At 33.7% G+C, this 15,477-nt stretch overlaps 7 protein-coding genes across 7 annotated transcripts; 5 read left to right on the plus strand and 2 right to left on the minus strand.

The window, feature by feature from the left end:
* Positions 1-491: 491 nt before the first annotated feature.
* Positions 492-875, plus strand: ASCRUDRAFT_69112 (DUF3602 domain-containing protein; the record flags this gene model as incomplete). Its single annotated transcript, XM_020191629.1, has 1 exon — positions 492-875. The coding sequence occupies one exon, from the start codon at positions 492-494 to the stop codon at positions 873-875; it is 384 nt and encodes a 127-aa protein (XP_020048603.1).
* Positions 876-1,238: 363 nt separating this feature from the next.
* AIM22 (putative lipoate--protein ligase) lies at positions 1,239-2,456 on the minus strand (the record flags this gene model as incomplete). The annotated part of the gene is made up of 2 exons (XM_020189657.2): positions 1,239-1,357; positions 1,475-2,456. Coding segments are annotated over 2 exons (1,101 nt in total), but the record flags the coding sequence as incomplete, so codon positions are not given.
* A 709-nt stretch (positions 2,457-3,165) lies between these two features.
* On the plus strand, positions 3,166-5,745 carry ASCRUDRAFT_32468 (alkaline phosphatase family protein; the record flags this gene model as incomplete). The annotated part of the gene is made up of 2 exons (XM_020190362.1): positions 3,166-3,368; positions 3,558-5,745. 2 exons carry the CDS (start codon positions 3,166-3,168, stop codon positions 5,743-5,745), a joined length of 2,391 nt encoding a protein of 796 aa, XP_020048605.1.
* A 389-nt stretch (positions 5,746-6,134) lies between these two features.
* SMD1 (mRNA splicing protein SMD1) lies at positions 6,135-6,515 on the minus strand (the record flags this gene model as incomplete). Its single annotated transcript, XM_020194429.1, has 1 exon — positions 6,135-6,515. One exon carries the CDS (start codon positions 6,513-6,515, stop codon positions 6,135-6,137), a length of 381 nt encoding a protein of 126 aa, XP_020048606.1.
* A 535-nt stretch (positions 6,516-7,050) lies between these two features.
* ASCRUDRAFT_55435 (uncharacterized protein) lies at positions 7,051-10,654 on the plus strand. The gene is made up of 2 exons (XM_020191159.1): positions 7,051-7,355; positions 7,452-10,654. The coding sequence occupies exons 1-2, from the start codon at positions 7,227-7,229 to the stop codon at positions 10,563-10,565; spliced, it is 3,243 nt and encodes a 1,080-aa protein (XP_020048607.1). The 5' UTR covers positions 7,051-7,226; the 3' UTR covers positions 10,566-10,654.
* An 85-nt stretch (positions 10,655-10,739) lies between these two features.
* PRD1 (metalloendopeptidase) lies at positions 10,740-13,060 on the plus strand. The gene has a single exon (XM_020192794.1). The coding sequence runs from the start codon at positions 10,785-10,787 to the stop codon at positions 12,939-12,941; it is 2,157 nt and encodes a 718-aa protein (XP_020048608.1). The 5' UTR covers positions 10,740-10,784; the 3' UTR covers positions 12,942-13,060.
* Positions 13,061-13,405: 345 nt separating this feature from the next.
* Positions 13,406-15,070, plus strand: ASCRUDRAFT_32369 (malate synthase; the record flags this gene model as incomplete). The annotated part of the gene is made up of 1 exon (XM_020190354.1): positions 13,406-15,070. One exon carries the CDS (start codon positions 13,406-13,408, stop codon positions 15,068-15,070), a length of 1,665 nt encoding a protein of 554 aa, XP_020048609.1.
* Positions 15,071-15,477: the final 407 nt, after the last annotated feature.

The following is a 15,477-nucleotide window of genomic DNA, read 5'->3' on the forward strand; positions in this document are numbered from 1 at the left end:
TTTGTTCACCACCCGCAGGTCTCCCGCTAAGAAAAGACTGTCTTATCCGTCCAATAAAGTTGTTTTAAGTCAAATCCGGATAGCGCAGATATGTGCCAACCAGTCTTAAAGTGTCATTGAATGAATGGTGTTTTTCTAAGACAATTTCATCTTAGAAAATTTTAAAGACTGCACTAAATGCTCTCTTCTGTTTTCTGGCATTTTAGCGTTTTTGATTTGGGTTGTTGTTTTTCGTTATTGTTTTAATCTTTTATAATCAAATCTAAAAGAGAAAAAAAAAAAGAAAATCACTTAAAAAAAGACTATAAAAGACGCTGTATTTTCCAGATTCCCAGTCTCTGCCTAATTCTTTTTTTCTTTTTCATACATTTCCAATCTCATTTTACTACACTACACTATACTAATATCAACACTGTTAATATCGGTATTCCCACCACTCAACCACTACCAATCGTTACATCACACTTTTCTATCCACTTTATTTCACCACAATGTCTGAAGAAGCCCCCAAATTTACCACCATTGGAAGAGGTGGTGCTGGAAATATAGTCAAAACTGACAGCAAACCAAGCAGTCCCAAATTAATCCCTATGGGCAGTGACACTCCTCACATTCCTGAATCTCAACCAAGATACACCACAGGAAGAGGTGGTGCTGGTAATATGGTCAAAAATGACGATCCTGACAAGGCCAGACTTGCCCAGGATATTGAACCAGTTACATCAAATGGAAGTGGTAAAGTCAAATTGTCCCCAATCAAAAGTATTGGAAGAGGTGGTTATGGAAATATGATTGATACCACTCTATCACAAGATAAACAAAAACCTGAAAAAAAACCCTCATTATTTGAAAAAATTAAAAATGTCTTCAAATAATTATGTCATCCTTTTGTCTACTATCGCTATTTTATGTTGCTTTACTCTACAATGATAAATTTTTTTTGCCCTCAATTTACCTTGTTTTTTACTCATTTGCCTTCTTGATTTTGATTTTGATTTTGTTATTAATCTTTAATTTATAATTTATGTTTTTGGTCTTTTTATTAGATACAATTTAATACAATCTCATCTAATCTTAATACTAATACTAATTGGAGATTCTGTGTTCTATTGCTTTTTTTATCATTATTTTTCTCTGTTTTTAGCCTATATATCTATTTAAATCTATTAATCTACAACTCTTTTCCATAATGATTTACTAAAAAAAATTGCAGCCTTGTTTCTAAATTTTAGTTTCGTTCACAGACTTCCATCAATGCAGCTTCCTACCCAATCACTTATCTTATCATTCAAAATAAACCCACTTATTTCTGATCCAGTGTATCGAATCTTATGATCTAAATTGATGCCGATTTGATCTACAATCTTAATCTCGCGCTCACTTTTACTATTTGTATTCGTACTTGTCTTAATACCATTCATATTATTATTATTATTATTATTATCGTTATTTTCAGTAATAGCTTTTAAAATACTCATTGATTCTATTACTCTCTCATTCTGTTGGATGTTTTCATCATTATCAAACTTAATATCAATGCCTTTCAAATGCCCCTTTTCCACTTCTAAAATTAATTTAAATTTAAATTCTTCATTATAAAGATAATGCTTGAATTTTGGTGTTGAGCCAAAGTTCCATTCCCAATTTTTTAATTCTTCTGAACTCTTTTTAATTTCTGAATTTAAATGTTTCTCTTCAATATAACTTATATTAATTTTAAAGTCTTTATTCCCATTTCCAATTTTTTTCTTGAATCCCTGGATAACAATGTCCATAAATACTTCTTTATCCATTTTCAAATTGCCTATAGATGATCTAACTGACTCAATACTGCTTCCATTTTCAATCTTACCTAATTTTCTTTCATCTCTTTTCAATAATTGCCTGATAATTGGCAACTCTGAATTTAATAGCATGGTCCCATGATGATAACATCTTCCTCTAGATACTTTATATGCTGATCCTGATATCTTTTTTTGAGTATCAAATTCAATTATATCCCCTCTTTCATTCAAGTCAATTCGTTTTTCACCAAAAAAGCCATTTACTTCTTTGATAATCACATTGGAAAAAAACTTTCTATCAAATTTATTCTTTGATGTTATAAATGAAAAATTGACGTTTCCTTTATCATGAACAACACACCCACCTCCGGATTTTCTTCGGAGGGTTGGAAATCCCATTCTTTTAACCAATGGATAATTCATTTCTTTCCAACCATTTTGATTCTTACCAAAAACTATACATGGTTGGTTGATGTAAAAAACTAATCTTTGATTTTTGAAACTCTGTAAATTCTTTCCATCGCCAGTATTATTCTTATTATTGTCTTTATTGTGATAATCTTTAATTGGCATATTATTAAATATATAGTCTTCCAATGCCAAATTTAAGTAGGGATTGTGTAATTTTGATATAAAAACATGAGGCCCACTCTGTTTAACCAAATCGCTTAATTCAAAATCAACAACAGCTTCATTTGCCTTATTAACTTTACCAGCTTTAATTAACTTATTGGGCTGATTAATTTGATTAATTTGACTAAGATCATTCGCTTCACCAACTTCACCAACTTCACCAACTTCACCAATTTCACTGATTTCGCCAGCCAAATCAATACCTTCTTCCAAGGTGGGAATGTTTTTAATGTCCTTGAATAGATCATCGTACTGGCTCATGAATTCATCGTACTGGGGATCATTTTCCAAATCGCTTTGATTAAATGGAGATTGTAATTGAATCAGGCTAACGGTATGAAAATTTGATCTCCAATTGCAAACTCTGTTGTACTGAGAGCTGCAATATATATATCTCTTTATTGTCGAGCAGCTGTTGTGTTTTAATACCAGGCCTATCATGGTGTGCTATGTGTAGTTTTGGAGCTGTATTCTGTTTCTTCATCCATCGACGCTGTGGAGCTTCCTCGTAGGTCTTCAAAGGCTTCAAAGGCTCCTCACCACACACTGCAAAGTTTCGTTCTGTCCTGCGTTTCTATCTCGCTTTGGAACCTCACCAACTGCCTCTGGAGCTATCATCAACAAAGCTGCTTCAGCAGAACCATTTACTGCTCCCATTAAAGATATACCACTGAATAACAACCAGAACAAGCTCTAACCTGCTCTCTATTGACTTCAAAACCCATCCTCCAGCAAACCCTTCTTTCTAATGGCCACTGCCCACCCAGTCGACGTTCCCATAACTGATCTAGATGAGGAGGACGACGACATCATAATCACAAATCCTGAGCTTTATGATAATGATGCTGACAACAATGACTTGAACTATAATATATTCAACGATGACTACGAGTCTTCTATCACTTTAGCTAATCACAGTAACCATAGCAGGACAGACTCTTACTCAATGAAGTTCAAGAATGTGATAAATAACTTGTTTAATAAGAATGATAATGGCAATTATTACGATAATCTAAACTCAAACAATAACAAAAAGTACAACAACTCTCTAAGTGATAATATCGAACTACAGGGCATTGATTCAGAATCGACTTTCAGTTTAAATGATTGCAACATCAGTCGCTCTCACAGCAATGATAGTCTAAATCTAATTCTCAACCAATTTAACCGAAATAATAACAACAAGTTCTCATTCCATAGTTTTGTTAAAAGATTTGGTTATTTTTTTGGTTTAACTGCCTTCTTATCTTTTCTAATTATATCATCAGTTATTGTATCAAAACTGAAGAATAGCGAAATAAATAATAATTCCAGTGATATTGACGATGCTTATAATAATTTATCGAATGAAAAACCTTTACTTTTCAATGGAACTGATTTTTTTTATCCAACTACAATCTTAATTTCTCTAGATGGTTTTCATCCTCATTATATTTCTTCTCAATTAACTCCATTTATGCACAGTTTTTTTGAAAAGTCTTATGGTCCTCCATACATGATACCTTCTTTTCCTTCTTCAACTTTCCCAAATCACTGGACTTTAATAACTGGTTTATATCCAGCAGATCATGGCATAGTTGGAAATACTTTTCATGATCCTAATTTAGATATCAAATTCCATAATACCAACAAAAATTTATCTTTGGATCCCTTTTATTGGGGTGGTGAGCCAATTTGGACAACCGCCTATAACCAAGGTGTTTCAACCGCTGTTCATATGTGGCCAGGTTCAGAAGTTCAATTTGAGTCTGGTAACCCCATGGAAGTAGATCCTTATAATGGTACTGAGTTGTTGTCAACAAAAGTTGATAGATTATTAAGTTGGTTAGATAGAAATATTGCTACAAGACCAGAATTATTATTAAATTATGTTCCTACTATAGATTCTCTAGGCCATAAATATGGCATATCTGGTGAAAATCTAGACAAGGGTTTAACTTATGTTGATAACTTTATTGAAAGTATTATAATTGGCTTAGAAGAAAGAAATTTAACTAACATCATTAATTTAGTTGTTGTTTCTGATCATGGAATGGCAGAAGTTAATAACGATAGAGTATTTTTATTAGACGATTTAATCGATTTAGATAAAATTGAATTTATTGATGGTTGGCCATTAATAGGTTTAAGACCATATAAAAAACATAAAATTGATAAAATTTACAAAAAGTTAGTTAAGAATCATAAAAAGAAATTAAACAAAAACCCTCATATAAAAATCTATAAAAAAGAAGATATGCCAGTTGAATGGAATTTTGGTACAAGATTTGATTCTAAATTTTATGACAGAATTGCTCCAATTTGGATAGTGCCAGATGTTGGTTATATCATTGCCACAAAAAAAGAAATGAAGGAGAAAAATAATGATTATAGACCAAAGGGAATACATGGATATAATAACACGGAAGTTTTGATGAGAGCTCTCTTTTTGTCTAGCGGTCCATATTTTCAAAACATTTTAGAATCAAAAGATAATGAGTTCCATAAAGTAAAACCATTTAATAATATTGAAGTGTATAATATCTTATGTGATTCATTGAATTTAGTTCCTGCATCAAATAATGGTTCAAAACCTATAAATATTTTTAATAAAAAAACTGTTCTCTCATCAGATTGGAGAGATCCATTTGCATACCCCGGAGTTGATTATATGGTTGATGTTATTCCCGAAAACGCAACTTATGACTTGTTATTTAGAGAAGGATTAGAGAATCCATATTTGAATTTGACAACTTTAAAGAGTGACGATGAAGATTTTGATAATGGAAAAGATTTAAAGATTAATCCATCATCGTCACTATACATTGAAGAAGAAACATTGACTGCTATTGAGCCAGATGTGACGCCAGGATTAGATTATTTGGACAAAGACAGTAGCAAATCCATAAATGAGAAAAACACTCAGACATCTACTGACAAAGAAGCTGAAAAATCAGGTGAAAAATCATTATGGGACTATATCGATGATATAGTCGAAGATATTGAAGATACAGTAGATGATATTTTGGAAGAAGTCACTGATTATTTACATAACAATGACAAGGGTAAGAACAAAGACAAAGACAAAGACAAAGACAAAGACAAAGATGAAGATGATGAAGATGATGATAATGATGATGATGATGATGATGACAATGATGACAATGATGACAATGATGACGATGAAGAAAAAGAAGATGATGATAAAAAAGACAAACAGAAAAGCAAAAATAAAGACAAAGGCGACGACAACGACAACGATAATGATGATGATAATGATGATGATAATGATGATGATGATGATGATGATGATGATAATAATAATAATAATAATAATAATAAAACATAATGGATAAAAAAGATGGATTGATACCTTTTTCAGAAACACCAACTTCATCACTAGATATTGGTAGAACTCATTGTCAATCTATCATATATGTTTACTTATTTACTTTTACTTTTATTTATATTTAGTTTAATTTTTCATTTACTTTTATTTTTACTTGATAAACTACAATTAAAATAATCTTATTCGATAATAAATTTAATCACAACCGATGCAATTTATATTTAACAAAAATAAGGAAACAAACACCAAGATTCAAAAATAAATTGAGTATTTTTAATTTATTCAAGTTAATATAAGTTATCGCTGATATAATATACAAAATAGAAATAAGAGTAAGAGTAAAAAACAAAATTGGATAACATACCAATAAATAGGATAAATTGCAATAATTATCTACCACCTCTTCTTCCACCTCTTCCACCTCTGCCTCCTCTGGCACCTCTTTTGAATTTACTATCATTGGAAGATCTGATGGGTTTGGTTTTAGCACTATTAAATCTGTTTCTTGTTTTTTTAGGAACCTCGTCAATCAACAAAGTGTCTAAGTTCAAGGAATCAGGTAGAATTGCCAATCTGATATTGTTCCCCCTGATATTAATAAAGTTCAACAACACTGGATCTCTATCCTTCACAGTCATTTTGACATTTTTCAAAGAAATGTTCATTGAGGGAGAGACATTGAGAATTGTTCCAGACACTATTGTCCCATTTTTAAGCTCGATCTGGACAGTCTCCATGGAGAGCTTCATAAGAAATCTTGTCAACTTCATTGTGTGTGATATGATATAATAAGGCACTTGTCTAATCTGTCTAATCTGTCTCCTCGCAGTCTTCTTATCCAGTTTCTACCCAGTTCTTGCTCAAATCTCTCACCACCTTGGTGATTTTCTGGCGAATTTTGCATATATTCAAGCGTCAGGCCGGGTAAACGCTCTTCTGGTTCTGGAGGTGGTTCTCAGATCCAGAGCTGGGGATTGGAAGGGGCTGCTGGGACACCAAAAAGCTGTTAGTGTTGCCGTAGAAAGAGGCATTTAGTCTGAACTTGAGCTGGATCAGTGTCAGTTGCCATGGGCATTCTTTTGTCAACCAGACCTTTCTTTCGTCGAAATCGTTAAAAAGTGACATGCACATGTATAGTAATGCATAAATACGCACTAAAGCACAAAATTGGGGTTGGGGTTTAAAGTTAGGGGTCTGTAGTGGTAAACCCTTTTTTTAGGTTCTGGAAGCAGAACCATATAAGCTGCACTTTTGCTGTTTCTTCGTTGTTTTTTTTTATCAGCAGAAGATAATAGAGATAGACAAGCAATATATATTAGCAAATAGCCACAACTATCAACAATTACTGCAATTTTCTGAGATCAAGCTAGAAAAAGGTTTCGAGGCGACAAATTCAATTCACAAACAACAAACAACAGTAATCATTTTATCTTTGCCTTCCTATTTACAATTCAGCAACAGAACTCACTCAAGAAGTTTTAATGGATTCAAACCAATCTTACGCTTCCAATACATCAAATATAAACAGCGATAATGATCGAAATAGAATTAAGAAAACTCGTCACAGAATTCCAACAACCTGTGCTGTTTGCAGAAAACGTAAAATGAAAGTATGTGTATATCGAGTTCTGCCACCATTTCTATTTTTTTTCATCCTATCGATTTCTTTTTGACTAACAATTGTTTTTTTTCTGCATTTTATTCAGTGTGATAAATCTAGGCCTTTCTGTGGTGCTTGTATTCGAAATAACACAACTCAATATTGTATATATGAGGACCAGCCATGGGCTATTGCAAATGAGATTCAGAAATTAAAAAATGATTTGAACTCTGAAAAAAAGAAAAATCAGCAATTAAATCAACAGATTCAATCATTGAGGAAATCGGAATTGAATTTAATGGCAGCTTTATCTCATACAAGAAAACTGTCCGATTCAAATTCTTCTTCATCCATTTCTTTGAATAGCGGAACTACTACTGGCTCTTCAATATCAAATCCTCAAGAAGCTTTTATTTCTTTTGACATTTTCACTGCTCCCAAAGTCAACCAATCACATCATAATGATTTTGGTAATAGTAATGATCCTTTAGTTGAATTATCCAAAAAATTTGACATGTTGGTCATTAAAGAAAGTAAATTAATGCATTTTGGTCCTACAAGTTATATGGCAATGATAAATAATGACATGATTGTTACAAGAGTCTTTAATAAATACTTACAAGATCAACAAAAGAAATACTTTAATTTGAAAAAGTCTTTAGACCTTACTGGTGCAAATTTGAAAGATCCAAATGTAACCTTTTGTGCAAATTTAATACCCGAAGATGAGACAAATATTTTTGATCCTAATAAATCGCCATCGTACGATTTAGTAATTAAAGGTATCAATGACTTATTACCTCCAAAATCAGTTGTCGATGGCTTGTTGGATAGATTTTTTAATGTTTGTTATCAAACATTCCCAATCATTGATAAGAGCTTATTTTATGAATCTTTAGATCAAGTTCTTAAAATCGATTACACAAGACCCAATTCTTACATGTTTAAGGTTCCTGACAAGTCATATTTGTCCACTCTTTGTAATTTTTTAATAATGTTGAGAGTGGCTTTCTTGTCAACCAATTTAAAACCGACTGTATATTCTGATTTTTCAACAAATGATAACGTTCCCGCAGCTAAAATATCAAATTCAAATTCAAATGGAAATGGAAATGGAAATAGTGAAGAAATTGGAAATTATAATTATGATAAATTAACTTATGAGTTATCATTAAATAAAACTGTTGTTGGTCCTATTTATATTGAACATGCAAAAAATTGTATTGCTCAAGCTTCAACACTTAGAAAGACAACTTTTAGATCTGTCCAGGCTTTATTACTTTTAAGAATGTATAGATACTACAGTCCCGAAGATGGTGATGAAGGCGCCGACTCCACAGTTTTATTAGCAATGATTATTCAAATGGCTAAAATGGTTGGACTCCATCGTGATCCAAATCAATTTTCCTTAATTGAAGATGAAAGAGTGAAACATGTATGGAGAAAAATGTGGTTCAAATTACTAAGATTTGATGCATTTCATTCCTTCATGTTTGGTGTACCTTTGAGTATTAGCGATGATAATCAATGGGATACCGAGATCCCTTATTTGAAGGCCTCCAACATATTATCTTCTGATCCTTCTGAAACTTTTGTCATTAGATTTATGAATTTAGAATATGAGGTAACCACAGTCACTAAAAAAGTTATGGTTTTGTGTTCCAATTGCAAAACATCTCCAAAAAGGTCTGAAATCAACGAATGTAACAAATTAATTGATAATATATTAAATTATAAGATTCAATCATTTCAAGAATTGATTGATTCGGTTCCCAAGTTAGAATCTAATGACAGTTTTTCTAATAGAATCCATGAAATTTGTCATAAATGCCACGAATTTTGTTTAAGAGATCATCTTTTATCAGTGAAATATATATTAAATTATATATTATTCTTAACTTGTGAGTCTCATGAAACGGAACTCCAAGAGAAATATTTGGCAGCTTCAGTTGAATGTGCTTTAATAATGTTTAAAGTAGCTTATGATTATTCACACAATACATCTGAATTGTTTGGTGGAAGATTTGAGATGCTTTTAGCTCCATCAGTTTTTGTTTGTGCTCAACGAGCATTCCAATTAATTGGATCGTTTATTATAAGAATTCATACAAAATTAACGAATTTTGATGAACTAAAACTATATGAATTTAAATCAAAGGATTCTAAAGGCTTATATGAATGGTTAGTTAATGGCGATAAAAGAACACAACTTTCATCTATATCAGCCTCACAAGGTCGCTTAGACTTAAGTAAAAGGTTGTTCAAATATGTCGAAGAAATGTATTATTGTACACTAGATTTATCAAAAAGATATTTTGTTTCATGGAGGTTATCAAAATTAATTCAAATGTACATTTCTTACTTAATTGAGATACATCCTGAATTCAAGCTAATTTGTCGTAGTAAAAACTTAAAAGGTGACGACGAAGAAGTTGACAATAACCCCGTTAATCCCACTTCTCCAGAAAGTGAATTGGGAGATGAATTTCAAAAATTCCTCAATTCTATTAATCAAAGTGAGTTTGACCCGGACGATGATATAATGATGGATAATATTGACTCCAACTATTGGTCCAATTTAATGGATGAGGCAGGACAAATCAGGTTTGATTATTTGAATCCTGTAATAGATGGATATATCAGAGATCCATTTGTGTTGAACACATCTTTTCAAAATTTTGATGATTTGGCTTTTAAAAATAATATAAGCGATCTTAACAATGGAAATAATAACCACTTCAATTTTGAAAACGTTAACGTTAATGATCTTAATAATTTTGGTTATTTCAACGACATGAATAATATTGAGAATATTGCTGATATTACACATATGAATGATGTCAATAACATGAGTAATATCAACGACGTTAGAAATACAAACAATGTGAACAATATAAACATAAACATGGACACGAACAATATGAATGATTTGAATATAAACAACATAAACAATATGAATAGTAATTTAGGTGGTTTGGAAAATGTTCACAATTCCAGTGATAACTCAGCGATAATTCACAATGAATTGTTGAACTCTTCAAACAGCACCAATTCCAATAATTTGGACTCGATGATCAATACTTTGATACATGGGAACAGTTTAGAAGATACTCTGCCTGGCTTTTCAAGCCTCCCAGCTAACATGGATTTGAGAGACATTAGGCAAAACAGCACAGCACATTATCACAACGAAAAAAAACTGAAGACTTTCTCGAACTAGTTTCCATTAGCACTCGAGTTTTGTGTATATAGTGAACATAATTCACTGAATAAACATCACCTACTCTAGGTAGTTCCTTTTTGGGCAGTTCCTTTTTGAGCAGTTCCTTTTTGGGCACAGTTCATTTGTTTGTAAGCAGCAATTGTAAACAGAGCTCAGAGAACACATTCTTTGCATCACCAACAGCTCCACCAGCTCCACCAGAAGATTTGAGTATATATGCGCAACTTTCTCTTCTCAAAGAACTTGAACTACTCGTTGCTATTCAATTACAACAGGCTTCAAAACCACAACTTTGCACGCTACTTCCACTTCAACTCGACCGACGATATGGCACCTCAACTCTCTTTTCCTCCTCAACCTGCTCCATCCTGGATACATACTCCAGAGGAGATCTTGTCTTTGACTGACAGGTACATTGTGTCTGCGAAGGCTCTCGACGACAAGGTTGCTGCATTGAAAGATGTTTCGATCGACTCTGTTATCAAGCCATTAGCCTATTTCGAGAACGAAAATTACTCATTGGTTTACCAATTATCATTTTATGGGGCGGTTTCTCCATCAAAGGAGATCAGAGACGCTTCTACAAAATCAGAAGAAAAATTGGACAACTATTCTATTGAAGCAGGTTTAAGAGAGGATGTTTTCAAACAAATCGATAAAATTTATAAGGAAACCCAAAATAATGATGCTTTAGATGCCGAGTTGAAAAAATTGATTTGGAAACTCGATGTTACTTATAAGAGAAATGGTTTGGAATTACCAATTGAAGAAAGAAAGGAGGTCGAAAAGATTTCAAAGGAGCTAGCTAACTTGTCGTTACGTTATAACAAAAATTTAAATGAACAAACTGAGTACTTATTGTTTACTAAAGAAGAATTAGATGGTGTTCCTGAGGATACCTTTAATGGTTTTGAAAAACAGGTTATTGATGGTGTTGAAAAATATAAAATGACTTTTAAATATCCAGATATTTTTCCTGTATTAAAATACTGTAAAGTCTCTGAAACAAGAAAAAGAGCTTATATTGGCGATCAAAACAAATGTACTCCAGAAAACTCTGATATTTTAGCCGAAGTTGTTAAATTGAGATCGATTTTTGCTCAAAAGTTGGGTTATAAAAATTATTCTGAATTTACATTAGAACAAAGAATGGCCAAGACCTCCAAAGTTGTTTTAGATTTTTTAAATGATTTGAGGACTAAATTGCAACCATTGGCTAAAATCGAGTTGGAAAAGTTATTAAATTTGAAAAAAGAGGTAACAAATAATAAAAACGAAGAAAAATTATACATTTGGGACCAGAGATATTTCGATACTTTATTAATTGAAACGGAATATAAGATCAATCATCAAAAGATTGCAGAATATTTCCCAATGGAAAATACAGTAGCAAAAATGTTAGAAATATATGAAAAGTTATTCAATTTAAAATTTGTTGAAATTAACGGTCCAGATAAATCAGTTTGGCATGAAGAAGTTAAGCAGTTTGCGGTTTGGAAATTAGATAATGCTGAAGAACCAGAATTTTCTGGATATATTTATTTTGACTTATATCCAAGAGAGGGAAAATATGGACATGCAGCCAAATTTGGTATTGCACCAGGTTATTTTGATCCTAAAACTGGTAAACATGTTAGACCAGTTTGCGCTTTAGTTTGCAATTTTACTAAATCAACCAAAGAGAAACCATCATTATTAAAACATGACGAAGTTGAAACATTTTTCCATGAATTGGGACATGGTATTCATGATTTAATGGGGAAAACCCAATTTGCTAGATTTCATGGAACAGCAGTAGCAAGAGATTTTGTTGAAGCACCATCTCAAATGCTTGAATATTGGACATGGGATAAGAATATTTTAAGAAACTTGTCATCGCATTATCAAACAGGGAAACAAATTTCTGATGAATTGCTAGATGATTTAATCAAGACTAAACATGTTAATGGAGCCATTTTCAATTTACGTCAATTACATTTTGGATTATTTGATATGAAATTGCATACAGTTGAGTCCAGCGAAGTTGGTAAATTGGATATACTACACGAATGGAATCAAATGAGAGAAGATATTTCAATGATTAGCAATGGGGGAGAGTTAACCAAAGGGTATGGATCATTTGGACATCTTTTAGGTGGATATGCATCCGGATATTATGGATATTTGTATTCTCAGGTCTTTGCAGCGGATATTTATTATTCGATTTTCAAGAAGGATCCCATGGATCCTGCAGCAGGCAAAAGATACAGAGATATAATCTTAAAAAGAGGAGGAAGTAAAGACGAAATGAAGATTTTAGAGGAATTATTGGGTAGAAAGCCTAACAGTGAGGCATTTTTAAAAGAATTGGGAATTGTCTACAGTACATTATAAGAAAGAAAAAAAAAAGGTCTAGAAACAAGAGTCTAGAAAAAAAAAAGAACATGGCAAAAATCAAGTTCAAGTAAATAGTAAATAAATGAATAACAGGGATTTTTTTTTTTCATTTTTTTTTTAGTTTTTTTAGTTTTTTTAGTTTTTTTAAGATTGCTATTATGATAATATGGAAAAATAGGGATTTCGAAGAGAGTTGCTTTGAAAAGGGCGATCAGAAGCGGGCCGTGACCGGAGATAAGAGATGGGGAAGGAAGAACTTCCCCAGATTTTGAGGGTCGAAATAAAGCAAGGAAAGCGCGGGAATTGGCCAATTGGAGGCGAGAACGGAGGAGGGAATATCAGAAGGAAAAGAATGGATTCATGTGAAATGATAGTTGAATTAGTATTTAACAAGGAGGGAGGATTTTATTTTATTTTGTTTTCTATTTTCTGTTTTGATAAACATTATAGGTATATTGAATATGACATTTCCACCAAAAGTTGAGGATGTTCTTAGAGGAGTCGAAGTTAAAGCAGCCGTTAGTAAAGAAGGTAAAAAAGTGTTAAATGTTGAAACACAAGTGTTTTTGAGCTGTTTACATCGAAATTTCAATGAAAGACGATTAGAGTTATTGAAACAACGAGATGAGTTTGTAAAAAGGATTGATGAAGGAGAAGTGTTGCCTAATTTTCTAGCGGAGACCAAGTATATTCGCGAAGATAGAAATTGGCGTGGGCCATCATTGGGAAAGGGACTTGAAGAGAGAAAGGTTGAGATCACAGGACCGGTGCATGAAAAGAAGATGGTTATCAATGGATTGAATAGTAAGGTATCAGCATATATGGCTGATTTTGAGGATTCGTTGAGTCCCACATGGAACAATCTTATGAATGGGCAGGTTAATTTATACGAAGCAGTGCGTAAGAGCATTGAGATTAAAGGAGAAGAAGGGGGTAATAAAAAACAATACAAGTTGAATAATAAAGAGGAATTGCCCACGTTGATTGTTCGACCCAGGGGATTGCACTTGGATGAAAAACATGTTTTGGTTGATGGAAAGGCTATGAGCGGATCAATATTTGATTTTGGAGTTTATTTTTTCAACAATGGTAAGGAGACAATTAAGCAAGAAAGTGGGCCATATTTCTATTTGCCAAAGCTTGAGCATCATTTGGAAGCGAAATTGTGGAATGACATATTTAACTATTCCCAAGATTACATTGGGATGAAAAGAGGTAGCATTCGTGCAACGGTGTTGATTGAGACGTTGCCAGCTGTTTTCCAGATGGACGAGATTATTTATCAGTTGAGAGAACATTCATCTGGGTTGAATTGTGGACGATGGGACTATTTGTTTTCGTACATGAAGACGTTTAAGAACGACAAGCGATTTGTATTACCTAACAGGAGCCTTGTGAATATGAGTGTTGGATTTATGAGAAGTTATGTTGAGTTATTGATTGATACGTGCCACAAGAGAGGAGTGCATGCGATGGGAGGAATGGCAGCATTGATTCCTATCAAGAACGATAAAGAGATGAATGCCAAAGCGATGAAGAGCATTAAAGAGGATAAGTTGAGGGAGGTTTTGGCAGGACACGACGGGACGTGGATTGCACATCCAGGAATTGCCCCAATTGCCTACGAAGTGTTCAACAAGTATATCCCAGGGCCCAATCAAATGCAACACGAAAAGAAGAAGAAGAGAGAGATCAGCAACTTTGACTTACTCTCGCCATTTATCGATGAAGGAATCATCAGTGAAGAAGGTATTCGCTTGAACATTCGGGCCGGCATTATCTACTCGGAGAATTGGTTGAAAGGAGTCGGGTGTGTTGCGATCAATTACTTGATGGAAGATGCAGCAACAGCAGAGGTTTCGCGATTGCAACTCCACCAATGGGTGAAGTTCAATGTGAAGACAGACGAGAACAAGAGGGTGGACAAAGAGTATGTCGCAAGATTATTTGAAGAGGAAAGCAGAAAGTTGATCGAGAGCAACAGGGCCAACGAGGAGGTGATCAACAAGGCTGCGCAGTACTTCAAGGAGGGATGTGTTGGAGAAAAGTTCCACAAGTTTCTCACCACGATGCTCTACGACGAAATCACCACCGTTGGCAGAAGCTTTTCGGAAAGCAAATTGTAGCTCGGACCCAGAGCACCGTTGCGTTGGGTGGGTTAGAGCTTCCGGAATTGAGTTGCAGCGATAGCAGACCTACGTCAGAATACATGGGTGTGCATCTGTGTGCGTACGCGCATCAATTTTTCAACCCGGCAGCGAAAGCGAGCGAAAGAGGAGCAATGAGGGCTCGTTAGCGGGTGGTCGCTATGGTGGAAAATGCACCGCTGCTGATACTCCGGCGTATGAGCGGGAAACAAGATTCAATAAGACTCAATAACATTCAATAAGACTCAATAAGATCCAATACGATTCCATACCTCTCAACAACATTCGGAACAAGAGACAATTAGCTGACATTTGGTGACAGTAGGGTGATATTGGGGTGACGTTCAAGCAGATTCTGGGTCTGTGGTGTAGGCAAATTCCACGCC

The sequence above is a fragment of the Ascoidea rubescens genome (assembly GCF_001661345.1).
Source record: "Ascoidea rubescens DSM 1968 unplaced genomic scaffold ASCRUscaffold_3, whole genome shotgun sequence".
NCBI classification, from domain to species: Eukaryota; Fungi; Ascomycota; class Saccharomycetes; order Ascoideales; family Ascoideaceae; genus Ascoidea; species Ascoidea rubescens.

What these genes read in the sequence shown, in the direction of transcription:
- ASCRUDRAFT_55435 (XM_020191159.1), top strand. Translation starts at nt 7,227, where the DNA reads ATGGATTCAAACCAATCTTACGCTTCCAATACATCAAATATAAACAGC. An exon ending in GCAGAAAACGTAAAATGAAA is followed by an intron (nt 7,356 to 7,451) that starts GTATGTGTATAT and finishes CATTTTATTCAG; the next exon opens with TGTGATAAATCTAGGCCTTT.
- PRD1 (XM_020192794.1), top strand. Translation starts at nt 10,785, where the DNA reads ATGCGCAACTTTCTCTTCTCAAAGAACTTGAACTACTCGTTGCTATTC.